Source organism: Rhinocladiella mackenziei, assembly GCF_000835555.1.
Source record: "Rhinocladiella mackenziei CBS 650.93 unplaced genomic scaffold supercont1.4, whole genome shotgun sequence".
NCBI lineage: Eukaryota > Fungi > Ascomycota > Eurotiomycetes > Chaetothyriales > Herpotrichiellaceae > Rhinocladiella > Rhinocladiella mackenziei.
The window spans coordinates 3264152-3286364 of record NW_013550601.1 but is presented as its reverse complement, the minus strand read 5'-3'; the positions used below and the strand labels follow the sequence as shown (position 1 = coordinate 3286364).

Here is a 22213-nt window from a genome sequence, read left to right as displayed (position 1 = left end):
TATAACACATACGACGCTATAGGCATGCTCAGGTGCCGGGTGTCCTGTCTCTGGGGGAACATTTATACTGGAAAAGCGCCGGGTGAGGTGTAGCACGCGAAACTAACCCATATCCCCAGCAAAGATAAGTGAGCACACCTGGCGCGAAAACGACGAAATGAAACAATCTCTCGACGGTCATGAATCTCGGTGGTAATGTACTTCAGATTCGTTCGCTTCTCGAGCATACACAATATAATACAAGGGATCAGGTGCTCCCTGGCCGAATGGGATAAAGCTGACCCGATGCCATTGGTTTCCTCTGCCAGTGTCATTGGCAGGATGTAACTTTTGGTGACGTGAATATAATTCCGCCTCCTTTTGAACCGAGGGTATCGCCTAGACTTCTGCGGAGCGAGATCAAGATAGAGGCTGGCTCTCTGAAACGGACTCGGCTCAATTTCAGACCACGAGGTGTCATGCCCAAGGATCAAAAGTAATCCCGTCCGTCCCCATGTGCGGTCAAATGCAAGAACACTATGTTCAATATGCCAGACACGAAGAGGAATTTTGCAGATTCCGTATTACCACGCAAACTCAATTGTGTGTGTACCAGTCCATCCCACAGGATGGCCATATACTCATCACTTTTTCTTTTCATAACTCGTAGGGGAAATCGCCAGCACGACAGCCAGGCTTGCGATGATGAGCGAGCCTGCGATGAATCCCGTGATAAAGATACTACCACGGCTTGCTGGGAACTTCCCTCGCATGATCCAGTGCTGGGCCTCGAAGTAACGGTGGAAACCGATGAACAGGATGATGATGGAGATGCCTAGGAAGGTGGCACCGAGGGGTTTGCCCACGTGCCGCAGTCTCGCCGCGGCGTGTTCGTCAAAGGCCATCGCGCTGAGATCGTCCCACTTCGAGAGTTGCAAGCTCTTGGAATTTGGCGGTGGGAGGAGAAGGAGCTGATCGAGAAGTGTCGGTCCGAAGGTTGGTATCGGGGGTGGTGTGGATGATGCGAGGAGTTGTTGTAGATATGGCACCAGTTCCGCTGGAACAGATTGTCCGATTAACGGGGAGAACGGTATTTGATCTCCTGCCAGCGAGATCCTAGACATCGAAACCTCCGATTGACTGGCAATGGTAGTGTTCAGTCGGAACAACTGTGTGATGGCAATTCCAATGCTGGCGAATGCTAGACTGGTTCGAAGCCAGGCCAGAAATGTTCTCTCTAATGCGAGATGATCTCGTGCCACAGAGCCTTTGTTTTCCAACGAGACTGCGCCGTATTTCTCTACCATTTTCTTGAACCATGGAGACCTAGGCTGTTTCTTCCCACCATCTTCCCGCTCCCTCCCCCCCTCCTCTTCATGAGCTGCATCAGATCGACTCGATGACGGGGATGAGTTTTCTCCAGTATTGTATCGACGACCGGTGTAATTATCCGCACTCCTAATGGGAGTGATCTCATCCGAATCGCCCGTGGTTCGGTGAAAGTTAGACATGGGGGACTGAGATTGTGTTTTGGTGCCTTCCGAAAACTGAATGCTAGATTCCCGACGGAATAAGTTACGGGGAGGCTTTTTGGGTGAGGATTCGGGAGTTTCAGATTCAGATTGAGATTCAGAAGAAGAGGATTCTGCATCTTGAGCCTGGTCGTGTTCGAGATCGTGGGGAGCCATGGCAACAATAGCCTGCCCTGCCTGGTGCCAGATAAGGTCAGCTGCCACTTGCGCTATGAGTTTCTAGTCGTCCCTGGAAGGATTTTTGTTCAATCTTTCGATCGGGTCCGTTTTGGCGATCCTCAAAAGTCAGTGGGCTTGATCACCATTGAGATCTTTGGAAAGTTTCGGCGATCGACAAGGGTAGGTGATTGGAGATTCGCACTCCGAGCGAGAACTCGAGTCGAGGAAGAGCGCAATGGCGTCAGCGGTCAAGTTCTTGGAGTCGGGCAGTCATAGGTATGTGGAATAGGAGGCGCTGGCTAGATAGGAAAGAGGCGCTCAGGCGCATATATTGTTTCATCAACCCTAAGAATTGCGTGATACATCGAGGAGAGGAAGGAAGAGCTCTGATACAGAGTACTCTGTGCTCTAGTTTTCTCTTTGCTTAGATGGGGACCTCCCAGCCTATCAGGCGTCTTCACCCGACAATATGGGGGAAAGATGAGATCTCGATACTTTCCCAGACCCAGAGACCAGCTAGAGCCAATGTACCTGCGGAATCCTTCGGAATAGAATTTCCTTTTATCGGCGACACAGGGCATATTGTCGAGCACCTCGAGACAAAATTCGGAAAGCGATAACCTGGTACACTCATCGAGTCCCGTGTTTTCCACCATGACTTCTTCTGAGAAAGCTCCTGCGAATACGGTCACTGCTAGGCTATCTCCCTCCTTGCCGAAAAGCAGCAAATCCGATGCCATCCCAAAATTGATCCCTCGATCTCACAGAAAACCTTCAAATCCTCCCGGGTCGTCAGAGCCTCCTCCCGAAACACCTCCATTACCGTCTCCTCCACCGCTGGACTCTGTCAAATTCACGACTCCCGTCAAATGTATCCTGTCACCGTCGGACCACGAGAAATTCCTTGCCTCTCCCACCCACACCTTGATTCAAGCATGGATTTTCACGCTGGCAGATTGCGTCCGAGGGGAACCCATTTCTTCAATCGATCCCCATCGTTTGTCGGCCGGAATCCAGAGGCTTGATGCAGTCCTGGACATCCTCGAAAAGCGCGTTCAGCAATATCCTCCACTGGACACGGGGTCGAGATTTGGCAACCCGGTCTTCCGCAGTTTCTACAAGGCTGTTGTACGTGATGCTGAGCGGATTCACAAAGAAGTGCTTGGTCTACAAAATGAGGCTGCGATACAGGAGATCTCGGTATATCTAATCAACTCATTTGGATCGGAGGAACGACTCGACTACGGCTCTGGTCATGAGTTGAACTTCTTGATGTGGTTGCTGTGCCTGCATCAACTAAACGAGATCCATCGAGATGATTTTCCGTCGATTGTCCTGCACACTTTCACTCGATATCTCAATCTCATGCGTAAGATTCAGAGCACGTACTATCTGGAGCCAGCAGGTAGTCACGGCGTTTGGGGTCTTGATGACTATCAATTCCTACCATTCTTGTTTGGCGCAAGCCAACTCATCGGGCATCCCTACATTACTCCCAAATCCATTCACAACAATGTCATTTTGGATGAAGAAGGCGACAAATTCATCTACCTCAATCAAGTCCGATGGGTGGATAGTGTCAAAACCGTCAAAGGACTCCGCTGGCACAGCCCGATGCTGGACGATATTTCGGGTGCAAAGAATTGGCAGAAGGTGGAGGATGGCATGAGAAAGATGTTCGTCAAGGAAGTGCTAGGCAAACTCCCGATTATGCAACACTTTCTATTTGGAGGCTTGATTCCCGGCGCTGAAGACATGGGTCAACTGGACCCCGAAACGATTCGGCTTCAGGCTGAAAGGATGCAGCATGTGAAGGAATATGGACATGAACCTGACTATTGGGGCGATTGCTGTGGCATCAAGGTTCCAAGTACAGTTGCAGCCGGAGAAGAGATGCGAAAACGCATGGGGACATCGGGCGCACTACGCCCGATACCTTTTGACTAGGAGCAACCCCCGAGAGTTGTGGGATTCATTTCGAGACGCTACCGAGTCTGTAACGAATTTGCCTCTACCAGTTGTTGCAAGGAAAACGGGGGGGTTGAGTCCAAGGCCACGATGCCTGGATTTGTCGGCGCTGGGCGTCCCTGCGAGTCGTCGCCTTGAACCTGCATGACCACGAATATGGCCCGCGTGTGGTGGGACAAATGACGAATCAACGAGCATCACGGTGGGAAAGATAAGTCTAGACCAAAGAGGTTGCAGCACGATGTGGGCGGAAACCAGAGAACCAGCGCCTTTTTCCGAAGCTACCTTTGCTCTACTATCTGAGGGATCCCTGATTCGCATCGTGGAGAGAGGGGAGGAAATCTCAAGTGGGGGCTGATGGACCTGAGGTCATCATGCATATTGGCAAACTCTTGGACCATGAGCATGGGCATTTCCGCCTTGAGACAGCCTAACCTGACGGTCTTGAGCTATGCGGTCCAGTGCAGTAGCAAACGAATCTTGACCACTAACAGACGAGCAGACAGGCGCCCCAAAACAAAAAGATAGGGCAAAAAGGCGAATGGAGAACAATTCAGCCTTGCCTGGCCAATGTTCCGCCCACTTCCATCGCATTACCCCTCCATTGTTAGTCAACGTGAAATACGCAAAGCACCGGGGTTTGATTCTTTTGGTTCGTGTTATCCAACCCTTTATCTTTCAGGTATGGTTTTGTTCGTGCCTGTGAATGACCAGTGCGGATGATCGATTCAAGCCTTCACCTGCTAGTGAGACCTCTACATTCCATTTCATCCATACCGTCCCATTTCGTACCTCTGCCCTTGATCAGACCTTCCTTCGTCCCTCCATCTATAGCCTTATTATCGCTTTCGACCCTTTGGCATCCCTCGAATCGATATCGTCTACATCAATCAGATTGAAGAGTCAAGATGGGAAAGAAATCCAAGCAGTCCACCAATCCTGGCCTTCCAAGGGCCCCCGTCCTTTATCTCAATGACCCGACCACTGGTGTTCCTCATGCGCGTTACTTGCGGGACATGATTCCTCTCTGTGTTCTTGTCTTCCACCCTGGAGAGGACTTGCCGGTCACCACCGATTCATCCCTTACGGCTGCTGAAATACTCACTGCGGACCTTCGTGCCGGCCACTTTGGTGATAGCGTCGCCATCATCAGCGATAATGTCACCGACTCGATGGCGAACGATAAGATTCGTACCGCAACTCATATCCGTCAAGGCGCGATCAAACATGGCTCTAACTTTGCAAGTGTGAATCTCTATCTCGAGAGTGGAACTCCGCCTGCGGATAAGGACAAGTGGGGCACAAATCATCTTGAATTGTGCGTCTCCAATCTGACTGTAAAAGAGGTGGCTGAGAAAGTATACCGATGGCTTTGTATGAAATGCTTATTTTGTTCTTTGAATGACAACGGTGGAGCTAACTCGGTTACAGTCACTGTCTTGACCGTTCAAGAAACTCTTCATCTAATCCCAGAGAGCGAGATGCTGGCCATCGATGACAAGGCATTTCCAGACTACGAGTATTGCGCCATCAATGAAAGCAGAAATCGTCCAAAAGATGCAAAGATTCAGTTCGTCGCTCTTGTCACCAGTAAACCTGTTGTGGGCCCCGGACAACGGTTGCGATGGACTGTTGCAGATAGAACCGGCACTGTAAGTTCACCATCCATCCGTTTGACGTTCACTAGGTGCCCTTTCAGCGTCGGATATGTCGAACCTGGAATCCCCTGGCCAACAATGTGGATCAGGCTGACCTCCCATTACCATCAACAGGCCAATTTCTACTTCCGATACCGCGGTCCTGCTTCACAGTATACATGGGACTGGGTCCTGAAATTACAACCCGGTGACCGCAAGGCCCTCCCGCGCATGCCAATGGTCAAAGTCAAAGAAAGCAAACGCGTCCGAGTGGCAAAGGCACCCTTCCGCACGGTCGCCTTCGTGGTCTCTAGTGTCGGTGTAGGAATCCGTTCTGTCGGGCATGGAGTTGCAAAACTCGGTGACATTGGAAGACTTGGAAAGAGCTCCGAATGGGTTCCCGAAGCTGATGTCGTCAATGGTAAGAAAGTCGACTGGTCAGCTGTCTTTGAGAAAGAGAACCAAGAGAAGATGATCAAGATCGAGAAGGCCCGGAAGAGCGTCAAGACAAAGGTCTTCAACGAGAATGGCGAGAAGGTCTGGAAGGATGATGACAGCATTGCCAGCACGACTCAGGGAGATGAAACTGTCGAGGAGAAAGTTAAGAAGTTCTGCTAGGCAGTAACATCTGACATCTTCATGACCGTGTTCGCGCGTCCGTCGGATTTCAGTACTTTCCTAGATTGAAACAGATCAAATCGACCACTACATGGTGCTGCCAGAGCTATGCGAAGATAATGAAGGTAAGCTTTCGAACAAATTGCAGCGGGTGAACGAACAAGCCAACGAACAACACAACATGCCAGACCTAGAGAGAGAGAGAGGTGTCAAGGTGACGGGCATGTTGCTTTGCTAATGTTATTTTATATTCCGAACTTCGCGGCAGATGGAGAAATGGAGAATGGACCACCGGGAGTTTGAGTATCGACCTCGACATCTTCATCGATATTGACGTTGAAAATTCCAGCCTCACTGGCACCTAAATTCACAATCGTCGGGTATCGAGTGATCAAATGCCATGGCGGGTATTGATGTTGATAGTGATAGTTTTCGGTAGCCTTTTCGAAGCCGAGCCATCTCATCAATACCATCACTACTCGTACCAATATACCATCCGATAGATGCAACATGTCTTTCCAATCCTCCTTGCCTCCTTTGCCTTTTGGCCGAGGGACACGACCCCATCGTGATCCAAACTCTCTTTCTTTCCCATGCCATGTGGGAATGACCTACCTCCTTTCAATGCCTGGTCACCGAGTAAACAATTACCATGCGAGAGTGTGAGGCTGTAAGGCTTCTAAGCATCACATCTGGTCTAGTCTATAGTCTGGCTTCACCGGTTTCTGCCAGCACGACACTGAAAAGCGCAGGAGAGAAGTGAAAGGCTTGCGGGCCCGTCAGTTGGATGCGTTTCAGCCTCACGCCCTGTTTCTGTGCATCTTATTCACACCACTCATGACGATACGCAGATACGCTGACTAGCTTGTCCCCTCGCCCGTGCGGGGAGCCAACACTTACCCTCCCAGGCGCAGGTATGGGAGGAAAGTCAGGTCGTCAGAGACTAAGTTTCTTGCGTCTTGCGAGGATGTATCAGAGGTTAAGGCTGTAGCGTATAAATAGGTAGCAGGTACAGCGCAGGGAAAGAACAAGCAAGGGTGAGAGGACAAGATAGTGGTAGAGCAAAGAGAGAAGAACTTCTACCTTACTACCTCCGGTGGGGACAGAAGGCAATGAGATGGCGAGCATTGGCCGCTCACCCTCTCTCAGTCAATGAGCATCAATAGGAAACTCGAAGACGGGCTGTCATCACAGAGTGATATGGTGAATGGTGTCAATTGCAGGCTCAACAAGTATACATACACGATGCACAGACGAGTACCTCCCCTCAAATTCAAAGGCATGTGGTAATCGTACTGGCTGTAGCCCCGGGGTGGTAACCCTCGACCAATCCTCCATCTTCTCTCGTATTCCGCTCCAACTTTGACTTCATTGCTTTGCGCAAGCTTGACCATGAACCAGCTTGGGCCTTTACCTGTCTCTGATATTCCATCAGTCATCATCGTCAATTGTCATAATCTCTCGAATTCAAGTTTGGTGAAAACTACCTGTGTCATCATACATCAAAAGGCATTGGCATCAAAGTGTCCGACAACAAGCGGCCGCCTCCAGTAAACCAAAATTAACATCGCTGTGAAAAAATTTGGAGAGTAGTCCCGGTTTAGCACACTCCCTGGCTTTGCCTTCCGGCATTGTATTGTAACGCTGGGCTCGATCTCTTGACTGGAACAAGCACATAACGTATGATCTGGCCTGCCTTTCAACCCAGTGAAAATAGAAATCATACTCCATGACTGGATCAAATGCAAAGTCCTGGCTTTGCCTTGCCTTGCTTTGAATGGAAAACGCCTTGGCTCTGAGTGAAAATAAAGTTTGTCGATCGGGTTTCAATGTCTTCGGGGGGGATACGAGTACATTGGAACCCGAGAGACAATGTCAACTCCCCCGACCCCAAATCCGGTCTGATAAACGCCATAAGATGTCGCCGAAGGGGGTTTGATGTTCACTGTGCGCGGTAGGGGTGAGTAGGTGTAGGGTTCGGTCTTTGCTCCTCCATACCCATTGGAAGCTCGAGATCCATACGATCCGTACCCAGAGTCATGAGGTTCATAATACTCGTGGGCGGTGTATGTCGTCGGAGCGGGCTTGTATTTTCGTGTCGATGAACGTGTGCTGGGCATGCTTTCGAAACTTTCTTGGCTGTCATGTCTTCGCCGATGATGAGTTGGGCGACGATGGCTTCTTCGATCATAGTCATCATGGATGCTCCTGATTTCGATCTGCAGACTTCTGTCCGCTGTACCTCGTCGACGATGGCGATCATACTCGTAGTCATGATCACGATGACAATCATCCTCGTACTCGTACACACGCCCTTCTCGACACTGGGGAGAATATACGGCGGTCGAAGCTCGGTCGGAAGAAGCACATGATGAGAGAGACTCTCGGATAGTTTGCAAATCTATACTCCTCTCCACGTGCTCTTGCAACCAGGCGTCGTCTGCCTTTTTCCGGGAAGGACTGTGCCATTCCTTTTCTCGCTTCAATGGAGTCGCCCAAGGACTGATTCCACCACCAACGTCCGACGTACGGTGAAAGTTGTCATCTGTTGGCGATTCACTCCACGCTTCCCTCTGGTGTCGTCGACTGATTTCTTGAGCATAGCGACCTTTTCCTTCTCGGCCACGGGTGATTGCATCGCCACCTTCTTTACAGGCACGGCAATCCCCACCTTTTTCGTATAGATATCTCTCTAAATGTTGACAGGAAGGCGAGTCACATTGATTGGTGGTCTTGAACTCGTGTCCACATCCATAGGATGTTTTGGTACGCACGCACATGACTCTTCCGTCGGAGTTGAGAATGGCAAGACTGAGACCAAAAGGTTTTGCTCTTGACTGACGGATTGATGCTTTGTGTCTGTGTTGCGTGGCGCAGAATAGGACAATTTCTTATGTCCCGTCAAACATCCACCAAAGGTGGTGGCAAAAAGGCTGGGGCACAAAAAAAACAGGCACGGACAGATGGTTCAGGAAAAGACGAAGCGGTGTAGAGTGGTGTCAACGTCTAGAACAAGTTGAAGTCTGCACTCATGTACAACTCGCAGAGTACAAGACTGAAGACACAAACAGGTCACGCAAAAAGGTCTCAAAGTTTCTCAGATGTGATGTCAAGATACATTGGAGACCTGGGCCGGTTTGCTACAGCGGGGTTTTGCAGTTCATGGAGGACAGTTTCTGTCTCACGATAACAAAAGAAACATGCATAAGAGCGACAGGTACGGAGTCTTGACTGAAAAACAAAGAGGGTAATGTGACTTTGGTCGTAGACGCGCGTGGAGTGATTAAGAGGTGATGGGGGGGGGGAAAAAAAAAATTCTGTGATGGCGAGGTTGAGATATTTCCCATGACCATCACGAACAGAAAGAATAAGAGAAACAGGTCCAAAAAGGCGGACTAGGTTACCATGACACGAGGAGAGGAGTCCCGTTCGAAATGCAGGATGCAGATTTCAACTGGCGAAGGGTCACGGATGCGAAGGGAAAACGCATGGCTCGAATGCATCGCCGCAGTTCTAGCCTGGCAATTCGGTGGTCAAGCTGCATCAGACAGTGCCGAATAGCAGCCATCTTCGGCGTATTTGGATTGGTGTATGGACCAATGCAGGCACCTTCTGCCACCGGGGGGGAACCTGAACGCCCCCGAAAAGCAGGGGGAAGGGACCAGTGTGAGAGAAGGTCGGCTAGGGGTCGCAGATGACTGGCCAGGATGGAGGTTCTCTGCGAATTTCCCCCTCTGTCACAGGCTGTGTCACACTGTTGGGTGGCGCGCCGCCATCTTTCCTGTCGTTTGCCTGTTGGGTGGCTTTCTCGGTATTCTGTAGCTAGCAGCTCCTTTGCCTCTTCCATCAGCTTTGCGTCTTCTCTCTTGTCCGTCGCCCCACTGCCGTAGTCACTGACATTGGGTGGTGATGCTGATCTTGGGGCTGCGAATTGGGACCGCTTGCAGACGGGGAAGTCCAGTTGTAATGAGTCCTTTCAACAATGATCTGGCAAACTCGTGGGCGGGCCGCGCCTTGATAACCTGAGCGGTCATCATTCGCACTCTGCAAAATCCACGTAGCACAGAGCCATTGGATTGGGAGTTGGGTAAAATGCTGACAAGAGCTTTACTTGACAGATAATGCAATTGGCCGAGCAGATGGTGTTTGATGACCATGTGCCGTTGCTAAGGGCACGATCGTTGGTGGAAGAGATCTCGAAGTGGCCGGCCATCGAACCCATCGATCCAGAAATTCGATGTCGACGTCGGTGAAGGTGGAGGAGAAGAGGAGAAGAGGGAGGAGGTAAGCCCGAGACAGACACGACAGCGACCTTCGGCTGCACAGGAAGAGCTAAAATCTACGCCTATCGTCTTCATTGCTCTCTGAGTCCCAGGCTAGAGCCCTCACTCAACCAGTTAATTAAAGATGTCTTCATCATCAGGCCTCGGCCTGGAACAAAGACAGCCAACAGAGACAGAGTGGTATCAACTAACCGGTCCAGCGGACGGCCATAGGCTCGAAGAGACATTCAACGGCCGCTTTGTCAGGAGCCAAAACTCCTTTTCGACCACTTGGGAATTAATGAGGAACTTTGTTGGTTAGGTAAAACCCACGCGCAGGTTGCATCGATGGGAGATTTCAATGTCAGCTGAGTGTGCTGTGGTGCAATGCTATCGAACTCATGTTCTTCGGCAGAAGGAAAATGCCCCTCTGGTTCATCCAAGACTATAAGTGGCTGAATGGCATGATGAGACAGATGAAGGAGGAAGTTGAGTTGGTTTCTTCAAGTTGTATGGTGCCAAAATGGGTTGTGGAAGGCAACCGCGAGACTTCACCAACACGTTTTTACCACGTAGAAGAATTGAATCCATCAGTTCGATTCTCCTGAGAATCTGCATGGCAGTTTTCCATTTCTTCTTTCTGCCGCCATGGCTCCAATAAATGATAAACTTACGGAGAACTCACATTTGTTCTGTGAAGCCGGCAAAAGCCAAATGGCGACCTCCCAGTAACATGATGATGAGCGTCGTGCTGATTGAGTCGCATCATTTGGCAAGCCCAGTGGTACCGCTCAAAGACCGAGGGCGTCGCTGTTTCAAGCCACGACTAGAAGCAGAACTCTCCTGACACCTTTTCATCCAATCCGTGGCCTTCTCCTACCCTCATCTGCCTCAAGAAAAGTGAGGCGGTGTCGACCACGGTGGCTCAAACAGGCAGGAATTATTATATCGTTGCATGAGCCAAAGATGGAAACCAAATAAACCAGCATGAACCCTTTCCAAGTCTTTACGGCCTTACATCTTCGCTTCCGGAGACCCGAACCTTCGACTGTCACTCGCTCTACTCCAAACCTTTCTGTTGATTGGTAGAGCTTGGGCACTTCCAATTGGCGGTTGCCGTTGGTTTACTACGGGACGTCAAGGGATTTTGCTGCTACGTTCACACAGAACCCATCGATGGTCATTTGGTTAGGACGACTGCCATCACATCAGCTCCCTTTGCTGGTGCCACGGGAGTGTTAACCTTGCAATCTGCTCAGAGCCCAGTGACAACCAGTGACATTGTTGCGCAATTGCTAGCATGCCATGCCTATAACCTTTCGAAAGGGGGTTTGCAGGTGCCTGGTACGGATGCGAAATTGAGATGGTATTGCAAATACCATTGAAGAATAGCAACAACAGGGTCAACCTGGAGGATCAAATACCTAAACTGCTCACAGCCCCTATGCAAATCTATTTCTTCGATCAGAAGAAAGAAACACTTTCGAAAATCAACTGCCGGTAATGAGCCCCCTGCCCAAAACCGCAAGAAATCTAACAACGTCAGAGTCTCCGCGCTTGCGAAGGAAACGCAATCTCTGAATACTGCAAATCGAACGTCACGTCTCGGAAGATATTTCTATCCTACCGGGTTGATGTCTTTACTGACAATCGTCTCTCTAATGTGGTCGAACTCCCTCACAGCTTGAGTTGGCAATTTTCGACTGGCTTTTTCCTCACGGTTTGTCACACTGGCTGCTGAACATATTCGTCGAAGCAAGCTACTCAATCCCCACTCTGGCCGAAGAACGCCCGCCCTGGCATGTTGCTGCCACACAATCCGATAACAAATTCGGTGCAGCCTTCCCTCACTGCTACTAATGATGGACGGCAGGCATTCAAAACCATGTGGATGAAACCACTTACCGCCCTTGCTTGTATCAAGGCCGATACAATTGGAATATTCCTGACATTGAGCTTCTTATGTCATTTGCTGGGTCTTCGCTCATCTTCGTGGTATCAGGGTGTTGAACTCGCAATCTGCATATCTGCAGCTTTCGCTCGAAGTCTTAGCCGCCCAGAACTAGATAACAAATTCCAATCGAGGATAGATTGGAGATGTTGCAGTACTGGTCTCACCATCATACAAAACCCTCGAGACAGATACCAACGTCCATCCCAATTCAAATCATCTCGACGTACGCTTATATTCGTCCGACAATAGTGTATCCGTCACCCCCAGTGGCTGAGAGCATTGCCTGGCATTCTGCAACAATGTGCCTGAAAGACCAAGCTTTGCAATCTTGGATACTAAGCAAAAAACCGCAATAAGACGGCGGGATTGCCAAAGACGGTCAAGAAGGCGACTCTGGTGCCATTGTGGTGTCTTTTGGAGGCGACATTCCAGCCCAGGAAGGTCTCTTGTCAACCGACATTACTATGTGCCCAGAATTTTCTCGCCAAAGAAGATGCCTCACAGCTTCAATTTGCTTGGCTTGCTCGAGCAAATATGAGACAACCTCTGTGGAGAGCTGACCGTGAGATATTCTGCTCTATAAATGATACGATCGGAAAAGTCTACGTTCCTTTGAGAAGCTCAATCATAAACTAGTGGACAATGAGCGGCCTAAGAAATGGCCCTCAAGACCATCAAGAAAACCTGCTGCGGGTTTTTCCTCTTGCTCAACACAGCCTTTTTATTGTATCCTCCTACTGTCACTTTCTTCCTCTGAAGTGTTCCTTGCTTCCTTAGCAACGCACCATAAAATCACAAATCGAGGCTCCGACATTGCGGTGCAAACATTCTTCGACAGGCTCAAGAAAGAACACACGAACGCCACAGCCGGCAAGTCTAAGGACAATCTCCAGCCTCTTTTCTGAGGCTTGTGGCAATGTGTAAACATGAATGCTGATGAGATGATAAGCAGAGTTAAAGTATCTGTTGTTGATAACCAGCACGGCAAGAGAAACCAACAAGTAGCTCTGTTGGAGAGTCGCAAAAACTCGCATAAAGGACGTCTTCGATTTCCTACGTCAGGATATGGGGTATATGGATTGCTCCGCTCCATTGAAAATGGTAGCTCTAACGTCCTCTATCTGTTCTCAAAATCCATCTCGAATACCATTGGCTTTCTCGAACTCCAGTCTCTCGTTGTTCGTTGTCTGCCACCACTTATGCGTTTCATCCTTACTTTCCTCGGGTTTCTCATCCCAGGGCTTTGGACTTAATATGTAATGAATGTTCTTGACCAGATCGTCCCGCCATATTGCATCATGAACGCCTTTCCATCTCAGCGTTTTCAAGGCGTTGTAAATGTAAGGCAGCCCAATCCAGCGTCCATAGAAACGTTCTCCAAGTAAGCTCTGATCAGCAAAGTCGTAGCTTGAAGTCAAATCACCGTTCTTCATCGTCTCGAGAATCTTATCATATATGCCTTGACTGGGATTGCAAACAACCAGACCTCCGTTGGGGCACCCTATGCCGGCAGTTGGAGGTGGCCCATTGACCTGAGCGTCCTCAGGAGTATTATGCTGGAATGTGAACCCACAGTTTTCTGGTATCCAATGCTGAGGATAATGAGGTTTTTTCAAGGGATTACATGCACATGCATGACCGGCTGCATATACTCGATTCCCTTCACCGTTCAACCCAGGCTCATCCAATTCTAACTCCATCAGCTCATCCATGTTCTTCAACACCAACATGTCACTGTCTAATTGCACGACCCGGCTGTATTCTACGAGGCTGAAAGGGGTGAGCTTGCTCCAACAATCATAGAACCTAGGGTCATTGGCATAGTCCTTCGGCACCCAGGGTAGTAAGTAGGGGATTCGTTTGATCGGGATGTTTCGCGCTTCTAGGGCATGGAGTCCTTCAGGAGGAAACGTGTCGGTGTATAGTGCCACGAGGGGATACTTCGAGCCAACCTTCTTCAGGGAGTAATCGAGGGTGAGGAGTCCCGAGAGATATTTGGTGTTCGTAATGAGCGTCGTCCATACTTTCTTCGGAGCATCGTGGAGAGTGATCGGGGTGCTGTTTTTTGGTTCCTCCGCTCTATGCGCATGCACCTTGTCGGCGTGCTTCTTCGCGTGCGGTGCTAGCATGATGAGCTTGGATAAGATCCGTCTGGAATTTGACCACTGGAAGGGAGAGGAAAAAAAAAAAAAAGGGGGGGGGATTCTACATGAACACGGTTGAGTAACCCAAGACTTGTTAAACTTAGTCGGCTACTTGACGACGTCATGTACCGCGCCGGGGAGTCTAGTTAAAGCCCGAACGCGGAGATATTCCAGTGCAATCTTTTTTCTTCCCTTCGAGATCTGACATAGTCAGCGACGACATCCTGCCTCGTTTTTCCTGGGATATATGTGAACGAGGTCGCTCCGATGGTTGCGACGAGGTTGGTTGTACTCATACTTCGGTAGCAGTTGGCAGCTTCGCCGCATGGATCAAACATGTCGGCCAAGTTGAGCGGGTACGTTTCAACGCTTCGGTTGAGATTTTCGTCCATTCGTGTATTCTCGTGTGCTCACCAACTCGCAGGTCCTCAGACGATTCCAATGGCACCTTGCGAGAAGCCTCGCCTCGTTTGCAGGAGGACGTAAACCAGAGACCGACGAAACGATCATTCGCGAGTAACTCCAAGGGATTCGTTGCGGGCGTGTTCTCCGGCATAGCCAAACTCTCTGTTGGGCATCCTTTTGATACAATCAAGGTTCGTCTGCAGACCTCAGAAAAAGCAAAATTTAAAGGACCGTTGGATTGCGTGTTGCAGACGATAAGAAGAGAAGGGGTAGCGGGACTCTACAAAGGTGCAACACCACCGTTGCTGGGATGGATGGCTATGGACTCGATCATGCTGGGAAGCTTGACGCTTTACAGGAGGCTACTTCATGAGAACGTTTTCTCCAATCCAACATTTCGCCTTGGAAAATCGGCCGCAGAATTAGCGAATGAGAAGTTACCTGCCTTTGGCCATGGGATTGCCGGTCTCATGGCAGGTTCAACCGTCTCCTTCATTGCTGCCCCTGTCGAGCATGTCAAGGCCCGATTACAGATTCAATATGCTGCCAAAAAGAAGGACAGGCTGTATAGCGGGCCGATCGACTGCACCAGGAAAATCCTGCGTTTTCACGGAATTCCTGGCTTATACCACGGTCTCTGTGCGACCTTGCTCTTCCGCGCATTCTTTTTTTGCTGGTGGGGCAGCTATGACGTTTTAAGCACGCTTTTCAAACAGCATACCTCACTCTCCACACCTGCTATCAATTTTTGGGCTGGCGGCTTGTCGGCACAGGTCTTCTGGCTCACTTCCTACCCCTCGGACGTCGTCAAGCAGAGAATAATGACGGATCCGCTTGGTGGTGGGCTTCATGATGGAACTCCTCGGTTTCGACGTTGGAAAGATGCTGCTGTCACAGTATACAGGGAGTCGGGTTGGAGGGGATACTGGAGAGGCTTTGTGCCCTGTTTTCTGCGTGCATTTCCCGCAAATGCAATGGCGCTGGTGGCATTCGAAGGCGTGATGAGAGCCTTGCCTGATTAGCTTGTTTGATACTCAGGTGTTCATGACGCCTCTCCTGGACTCCATTCCATCGTTGAATACGCTATCAGGAGATAGGATGAGTCGGGTGCTAGCCCTAGATCATTTTATCCTTATGACAATGGCATCCTCCAAAGGACCGAAAAGAACAATTGATACTCTAGGAGCACGCCATGAGCGTCACCTACAATGATAGCACATAGCAATGACGAGCTCCTAAAATCTACAGCCTCGCCCGCCAAGACTATGCCAAGCTCTCACCAGTATGAAACTCTCTTCTTTTTTGCAGCCCTCACCAGTAAACCATATTCTCAGCACATGGCAATTCCACTCATGAGTGAGCCTCCGCAGGCGACCTTACATACTTTGATCAATGCAGATGGCTCAGTGACATACAGCGCGCCAAATCATGGCTACCAAATCGCCGCTGGCGTCAATTATCCAGTAGAAGTACCTTATCGCAGTGATGAGATCCCTGAGTCGACGTTCATCGAGGTCAATCTCAGACCGCACGATGGCGTGGGTATGGTCAAAGAGCGGCACGTCGAAGAACTCATCAAACGAACCCTTCAGACTATTGTCCTCGGGGAAGAGACGCCTAGAACCATGCTCCAAGTCACTCTTCAAGTGGTGAGTGTCGAGACTGACGGGAGCCTGCCTGGTGGAGCCAAGAGCGGTGGTCAAGCTGAGACTTATCTTGACATTCTCGCTTCAGCAATCAATGCCAGTGTTCTCGGTTGTCTGGATGCGGGCGTGCAAATGAAAGCGGTAGCAGGGGCAACTCTCATTGGAATCGGCCCAGACGAGGAAGTGATTGTCGAACCGGGGGTCTTGCAACGAAAGAAGTGTTCCAGTCTTCATGTCTTTGGATTCACCAGTAATGGCAAGACCGTGTTGATGGAGAGTGAAGGGAAATCCACCATTTCAAGTTGGAAACAAGCCGAACAGGCTGCCAGGTCAGCTATTCTGGGTCACATCGACTACAGCACCAATGTAAGCGATGTCAACAAACAAAACGGCGATGTTGCCATGAATGGAACTAGTACGAAGGGGAACACAGCTAGCAACTCGGTTATCTGTGTGCTGGACGTGATGAGAAAGGCTATGGAAGCCCGGGTGATTAAGGATGAAAGCTGGCGACAGGACTGAGGGTGTTACAAGTTTTGTGTGAAAGCTGAGACGAGTCACAAAGTGGGCGGTTGACTGGCACCAAACAGTGGTGAGGTGAAGAAGTGGAGAGGCTGGAGAGGGCCAACAAGGCTTTAGGGAACAACGGGCGATAAGGAATGGGCCGCACGGAAAGGAAGGAATATTGGCGATGCTCGGACAAGGATCTGGGCGTGGGATGGGCCAGTCTTCTGGGCTGGATGATTGCCCATATCCGATCTTCCACGATCCCCACGTGCCCGTCTCAGCATCTTCCACTGAACAGCACTGGGCACCGATGTTACGCCCCGGCTATCTGCAACACCGCAACCGACTTTCTCCTACGTTTCTGACTCCTGTCTTCTGGCACGGCTATCCACTCACCAACTTCAACGATGTCCCTGAGCATTGAACGCTCTGGGTATTTATAGCCAGGCCATCAACAAGTCACGGCGTTTACAAATCCCAATCCAGCACGGCATTCCTCTTCGAACGAGCACCGAGTACACAATTACGATTACCTTGAAAGTTCCCCCTGCATAATTTTGTCCTGCCTTCGACCAGCCTGCAACATGACACCGACAAACTAATGGACTTGTCCTTCCTTGTTTTGGCATAAGCGGCGATAAAAAGAGAGGGGAGACAAAGAAGTCAGGAACAAGAACAGAAAATTCACCAATCTGCGGGATCACGGGAAGCACTGGTGCACTCCATTCATTTATCAGCTTGTTGGCTTTGACCGGGCTTTATCTCCGGACTCCCGGTTCTTTTCGCCGCACTGAGAATCTGAGATTCAAAGTCCCTGGTCCCTTGGGGTCCGGTATTTTTAGGAGAGCGAGTCGGGCAGGGCGCTGTGATTTCTCCGGGGGTTGGTGCGCTTTCGTCCACCACTGAGGACACAAAGTTTTTCGGCTGCCTTTCAGGGTGTACCCTCACCACTAGTACCATACCCTCTGCCGCCCGCAACGAATCACCTCGGGTACCACGACAAATTCAAAGATCAGTAACCACGCAAACCCGCCGGTTCGGGTACTTTGACCCTGCTGCCTCCCCATTTTTCCCTACGTTTCAACAGGATGACCACCGTGGCCGCCTCATCTAGTAACCGCCCCGTCAACATCCACTCCACCGTATCCTCACCCACTACCTCCGAGGCCACTAGTACGAGTGCAAGCAACTTCTCTCCGCCAACTCCTGCACTTGATAATAATCCTCATCCGCTCCCCCCCCATAGCATGGCAATCTCTACTTCGAAGCCATCGGTGGGGGAGTCTATCCTGCGCCAGTATGCCCAACATTTAGATCCTCTCCACGCCGACGATGAGACCAATCCCGTACACAACCTGCCCGATCCCACCTCTCAGACGGTCGACGAGGTGGTTTTGAACCAGGTCCTCAACCTTGCGAACGACCCTCCAAACGATTCGGTCAAGACCACATATATTGCCCACCATCCTTCATGTCCCGTGCCTAAACCTCTTCTCTTGCCAAAGAGTTTCCTCACCCACCGTAAGAGCGCCAAATCCAACGACATTCCCAGACAAACAATCATGAAGGCGCTCGCCTCGCGACCACTCAGCACCGGACCTACCACGGCCCCGCTAGTTGCGAGTCCCTTCAAGGCTGTGGCGGTTGATGTAGAGTCCGAGCAAGTCAGCTCATCTCCATCACCTTGCCTAACGGCTACGTTCGCGAGCTTACAACCAAGCAATATGTCCGGTTACTCCCCCACGTCGACCAGTTTCCTCCGCTCGCCGTGCTTCTTCCACCAGCGTTTCGAGGGCATCGTAGACATTCAAAAGGTTTTGGATGAGATTGCAGAGGACGATTATTCGCATTCGAGGTTGATGCAAACCGCAACCGGTGTGCGAGAGGTGTCCAAACAACTGCAACGCAAACCGCTGAAGCGGGCAGTTCGCAATATCATGATTGTGACAAAGGCTCGCGACAACAGATTGGTCTATTTAACGCGCGATCTCGCTGAGTGGCTGCTCTCGACACCTCGGTACGGGAACGAGCTGGGCGTAAACGTGTATGTTGACGCCAAGCTCCGACATTCCAAACGGTTTGATGCTGCCGGTCTCTTGCAGAAGGAGCCGCGATTCCAAACGATGTTGAAGTATTGGACTCCCGACTTGTGCTGGTCATCGCCGGAGAAGTTCGATCTGGTGCTTACGTTGGGCGGTGACGGCACTGTTTTGTTCACGTCTTGGCTATTTCAAAGGGTCGTCCCACCTGTTCTCTCCTTCTCTCTGGGCAGCTTGGGTTTCTTGACCAATTTTGAATTCGACAAGTACAAAGAACATCTAGATCGTGTCATGGGAGACGCTGGAATGCGTGTTAACCTTCGTATGCGTTTTACCTGTACGGTGTGGAGAGCCGATCGGTCTCCTGGCGCTGCAAAGGGTGCAGTTGACGAGGGCGAGCAATTCGAGGTATTGAATGAGCTGGTTATCGACCGTGGCCCTTCGGCATATGTCTCGAACCTGGAGCTCTATGGTGACGATGAGCTTTTGACTATTGTCCAAGCGGATGGGTGTATCTTTTCCACCCCGACAGGGTCCACGGCTTATTCCTTGTCGGCTGGAGGTTCCTTGATCCACCCGTCCATCCCGGCCATCTTGTTGACACCCATATGTCCTCACACTCTTTCATTCCGTCCGATGGTTCTTTCCGACACTCTTGCCCTGCGGATCGCAGTGCCGAACAAATCTCGATCTTCTGCGTATTGCTCTTTTGATGGAAAGGGCCGCATCGAACTGAAACAAGGTGATTATGTAACCTTGGAAGCCTCCCAATATCCTTTCCCCACTGTCATGACTGGCACCAATGAGTGGGTCGAAAGCGTACAAAGGGCTTTGAGATGGAATGTCCGAGGCGCTGTCCAAAAGGGCTGGGATGATGGAGGTGAAGAAGATGGTGACCCGGCTGAGGAGAAATGGGATATCGACATTGACTCTGCTCCTCTTGGTGGTACTGATAGCGGTATTGGTCCAAGCGAAGATGGCGATCATGCCGCAAGTCCCATGAGGCGACAAATGAGTCTGTTGAACATGTGATGAGTAGTTGGTCATGAATTTCGCTACGACAGTTACCGTCGCGACAAGAGTTTTTCCCATGTGATGGTGCACAAGGGGGTTTGGTCTCCTTTTTTGGTAAGCCTTATATGTATCCTTACTTAGCCTTGTCGATGATATTGTCTTCCTATGTCCCTCTTCAACTCCTTTTGATCCTCCTCGAATCGGCCATATCTTTTACCATTGTATTCCAACCCTGTACTCCGTGGAAAGTTAGATGGGGAGCATGAGGTGCCCTTCACACATCATGGCATCACGATTCTGCCGCACCCTGCCCTTTCCACACATGTGAACACAGAACCGCAGAAACCTCGCGACGGAATCAAAAACATCGACTACTCTTCCATCACTCCACCAAGACTTTCTCGTTGCGACCTCCACCATTACTCTCCCAGCTCCGGTACGATCGTCTTTCCAAGTATTCTTAAACGTTCCGGACTGTCGTCACGAGACGCGAACGTCATTCAAAACCCGTCTTTCCACTGCCCTGACCTCGAGAACGTCGTCGCAGACAACTGAACCCTCTTCATCGTCGGCGCGCAGCTAAACAACTCTTGACACCACTCAGAGCCGACCCTCTCACCAGAATGTCGTTATAGCACACCGGCATTCTGTGCCAGCGGCGGGATTATTTTTTTCAAAACAAATCCAACTACTAATACCATAAGAACATCGTTGCCGGTTACACCGCGCCCGCTGTACTGGTGGCGCGATACATCTCAAAACTGGTTGCACCGCCGACATTACCACAAAAAGAGTCGTTCCAGGCACAATAAACCCTTCTCTGCTATCCGGGGGAAACTGAACCCTCACCCAAACCAAATCCTACCTCTACATTTGCGAAAGGAACAACCAAAATGTCTTCCTCTCAAGAATCAACTGGTGCAAGCCCAGTCAGAAGTCCCAGTGTCTCTCCACGTCTCATTCGAAATGCTCGTCCAAGATTTCCAACCCATCGTCGCCGGTGCAGCTTGCCTACCTATCCTGCCAGACCGCAACTGAGAAGAACATCACGACAAGTCTCTCGTATGGTGACAGCATTCACTCTTCTGGATGATCCAAACAATTCTACACTATCTGAGGGCAGTGATGATAATGAGGAGGCGGTCAACCCAAATGCGCCACGACTCCACCGGAGTCCGGCGTACAGAAACCTCAACAACATGGCGAATGAGCGGCCAGGAACGCCACCAATTCAATACGAGGAGGACGCCGCTGTCGATGCTGACGCGACTGATGATGAAGACAACGAGGATGATGGCGATGACGTCACCGACGACGACGACCCGGCCTACGAAAGGGTGCTCATGGGCGTCGACTTCAACGACCCCGTGTTCGATGCTCAGGGCCGCCTTCGGGCTGGTCTTGAGTTCATCGCTCACGCGGGCGATGATGTCGACGCCCTCGACGGCCCTCTTCCCGACGGCGCCCAGAGAGGCAATCCTGTTGCGGTTCGCGCCCGTGCCAACCTCATGGTTGCGGGGAACGAGGTGTTGGCCGCGTTCCAAGACTTGGAGCGCCTCCTCTGGGCTACCCGGGCAGAGAGGGATGATGCCAGGGAGCAACTCCATCGTTGGCGGGGTGAAGCACTTCGCCTCGGATCCTTCTTCGGAGGATGGTGATGAAGTGGTGTTGGCTCATCTAGGAGGTCGTCGTCTTGCTTTGGGCCGCGGGGCCCTTTCTTTTAGGCGGTGGTTTTCCTGTTTTGGGAGAAGCGTTTCTTTTTGGAGGGGGGCCGTTTCTGTTGTGCTATGCTCTGTTAGGTGCCCTACAGGGGCTTCAAATATCCTATTACGGGTTGACATCTTCATGTGTTGTTTCATTGCCCATTTTCTCCATTGTCTCTCTGACCGTTGTGGTATGGAATTCGCACACATCTAGTCGTCAACAATGAGAAAAGGCCCTGCGACTTTTCCAAAGCAACGTCATGGCCAAAGCGCTGCATTCCCATTTTATGACGTTGATTATGTGAGACGATTCCAAGTCAAACTTTTCAATGTGTCAAAAGTAATTCTACAACGGAGAACACTGAGCCAACGATATGGTAAAGGATGTGAAGTAAAGTAAGAGTTCAAAATAAGGCAAGGTGCACTCTTCTCATGGAAAGACTCTACAAATATATTGTCAGGACTTCGATGGCACCGTGCACAAACTAATCTTCGTCGAGGGAACCTCTGACACTATAGGCTCACATTGGACTCAAGGTAAGTTATGCATTTGAAGAACATCAAGGGAATCAAAGGAAGAGACAACACCGGCAAACTTCAAGAACTACAGGTGCGATGCATGATGCCGAATTCGAGGTCACCACTA

General features: G+C 50.4%; 9 protein-coding genes across 9 annotated transcripts; 6 read left to right on the top strand and 3 right to left on the bottom strand.

Annotated features, from left to right (window-relative positions):
* Window positions 1-623: 623 nt before the first annotated feature.
* On the bottom strand, window positions 624-1667 carry Z518_06300 (uncharacterized protein; the record flags this gene model as incomplete). The annotated part of the gene is made up of 1 exon (XM_013417110.1): window positions 624-1667. The coding sequence occupies one exon, from the start codon at window positions 1665-1667 to the stop codon at window positions 624-626; it is 1044 nt and encodes a 347-aa protein (XP_013272564.1).
* A 657-nt stretch (window positions 1668-2324) lies between these two features.
* Window positions 2325-3617, top strand: Z518_06299 (uncharacterized protein; the record flags this gene model as incomplete). The annotated part of the gene is made up of 1 exon (XM_013417109.1): window positions 2325-3617. One exon carries the CDS (start codon window positions 2325-2327, stop codon window positions 3615-3617), a length of 1293 nt encoding a protein of 430 aa, XP_013272563.1.
* Window positions 3618-4546: 929 nt separating this feature from the next.
* Z518_06298 (uncharacterized protein) lies at window positions 4547-5893 on the top strand (the record flags this gene model as incomplete). The annotated part of the gene is made up of 3 exons (XM_013417108.1): window positions 4547-5012; window positions 5070-5290; window positions 5411-5893. The coding sequence occupies 3 exons, from the start codon at window positions 4547-4549 to the stop codon at window positions 5891-5893; spliced, it is 1170 nt and encodes a 389-aa protein (XP_013272562.1).
* Window positions 5894-7719: 1826 nt separating this feature from the next.
* On the bottom strand, window positions 7720-8673 carry Z518_06297 (uncharacterized protein; the record flags this gene model as incomplete). Its single annotated transcript, XM_013417107.1, has 1 exon — window positions 7720-8673. The coding sequence occupies one exon, from the start codon at window positions 8671-8673 to the stop codon at window positions 7720-7722; it is 954 nt and encodes a 317-aa protein (XP_013272561.1).
* Window positions 8674-13236: 4563 nt separating this feature from the next.
* On the bottom strand, window positions 13237-14238 carry Z518_06296 (uncharacterized protein; the record flags this gene model as incomplete). The annotated part of the gene is made up of 1 exon (XM_013417106.1): window positions 13237-14238. The coding sequence occupies one exon, from the start codon at window positions 14236-14238 to the stop codon at window positions 13237-13239; it is 1002 nt and encodes a 333-aa protein (XP_013272560.1).
* Window positions 14239-14589: 351 nt separating this feature from the next.
* On the top strand, window positions 14590-15680 carry Z518_06295 (uncharacterized protein; the record flags this gene model as incomplete). The annotated part of the gene is made up of 2 exons (XM_013417105.1): window positions 14590-14609; window positions 14678-15680. The coding sequence occupies 2 exons, from the start codon at window positions 14590-14592 to the stop codon at window positions 15678-15680; spliced, it is 1023 nt and encodes a 340-aa protein (XP_013272559.1).
* A 330-nt stretch (window positions 15681-16010) lies between these two features.
* Window positions 16011-16826, top strand: Z518_06294 (uncharacterized protein; the record flags this gene model as incomplete). The annotated part of the gene is made up of 1 exon (XM_013417104.1): window positions 16011-16826. One exon carries the CDS (start codon window positions 16011-16013, stop codon window positions 16824-16826), a length of 816 nt encoding a protein of 271 aa, XP_013272558.1.
* A 1073-nt stretch (window positions 16827-17899) lies between these two features.
* On the top strand, window positions 17900-19882 carry Z518_06293 (uncharacterized protein; the record flags this gene model as incomplete). Its single annotated transcript, XM_013417103.1, has 1 exon — window positions 17900-19882. One exon carries the CDS (start codon window positions 17900-17902, stop codon window positions 19880-19882), a length of 1983 nt encoding a protein of 660 aa, XP_013272557.1.
* Window positions 19883-20757: 875 nt separating this feature from the next.
* On the top strand, window positions 20758-21522 carry Z518_06292 (uncharacterized protein; the record flags this gene model as incomplete). Its single annotated transcript, XM_013417102.1, has 1 exon — window positions 20758-21522. The coding sequence occupies one exon, from the start codon at window positions 20758-20760 to the stop codon at window positions 21520-21522; it is 765 nt and encodes a 254-aa protein (XP_013272556.1).
* Between the last annotated feature and the right edge of the window lie 691 nt (window positions 21523-22213).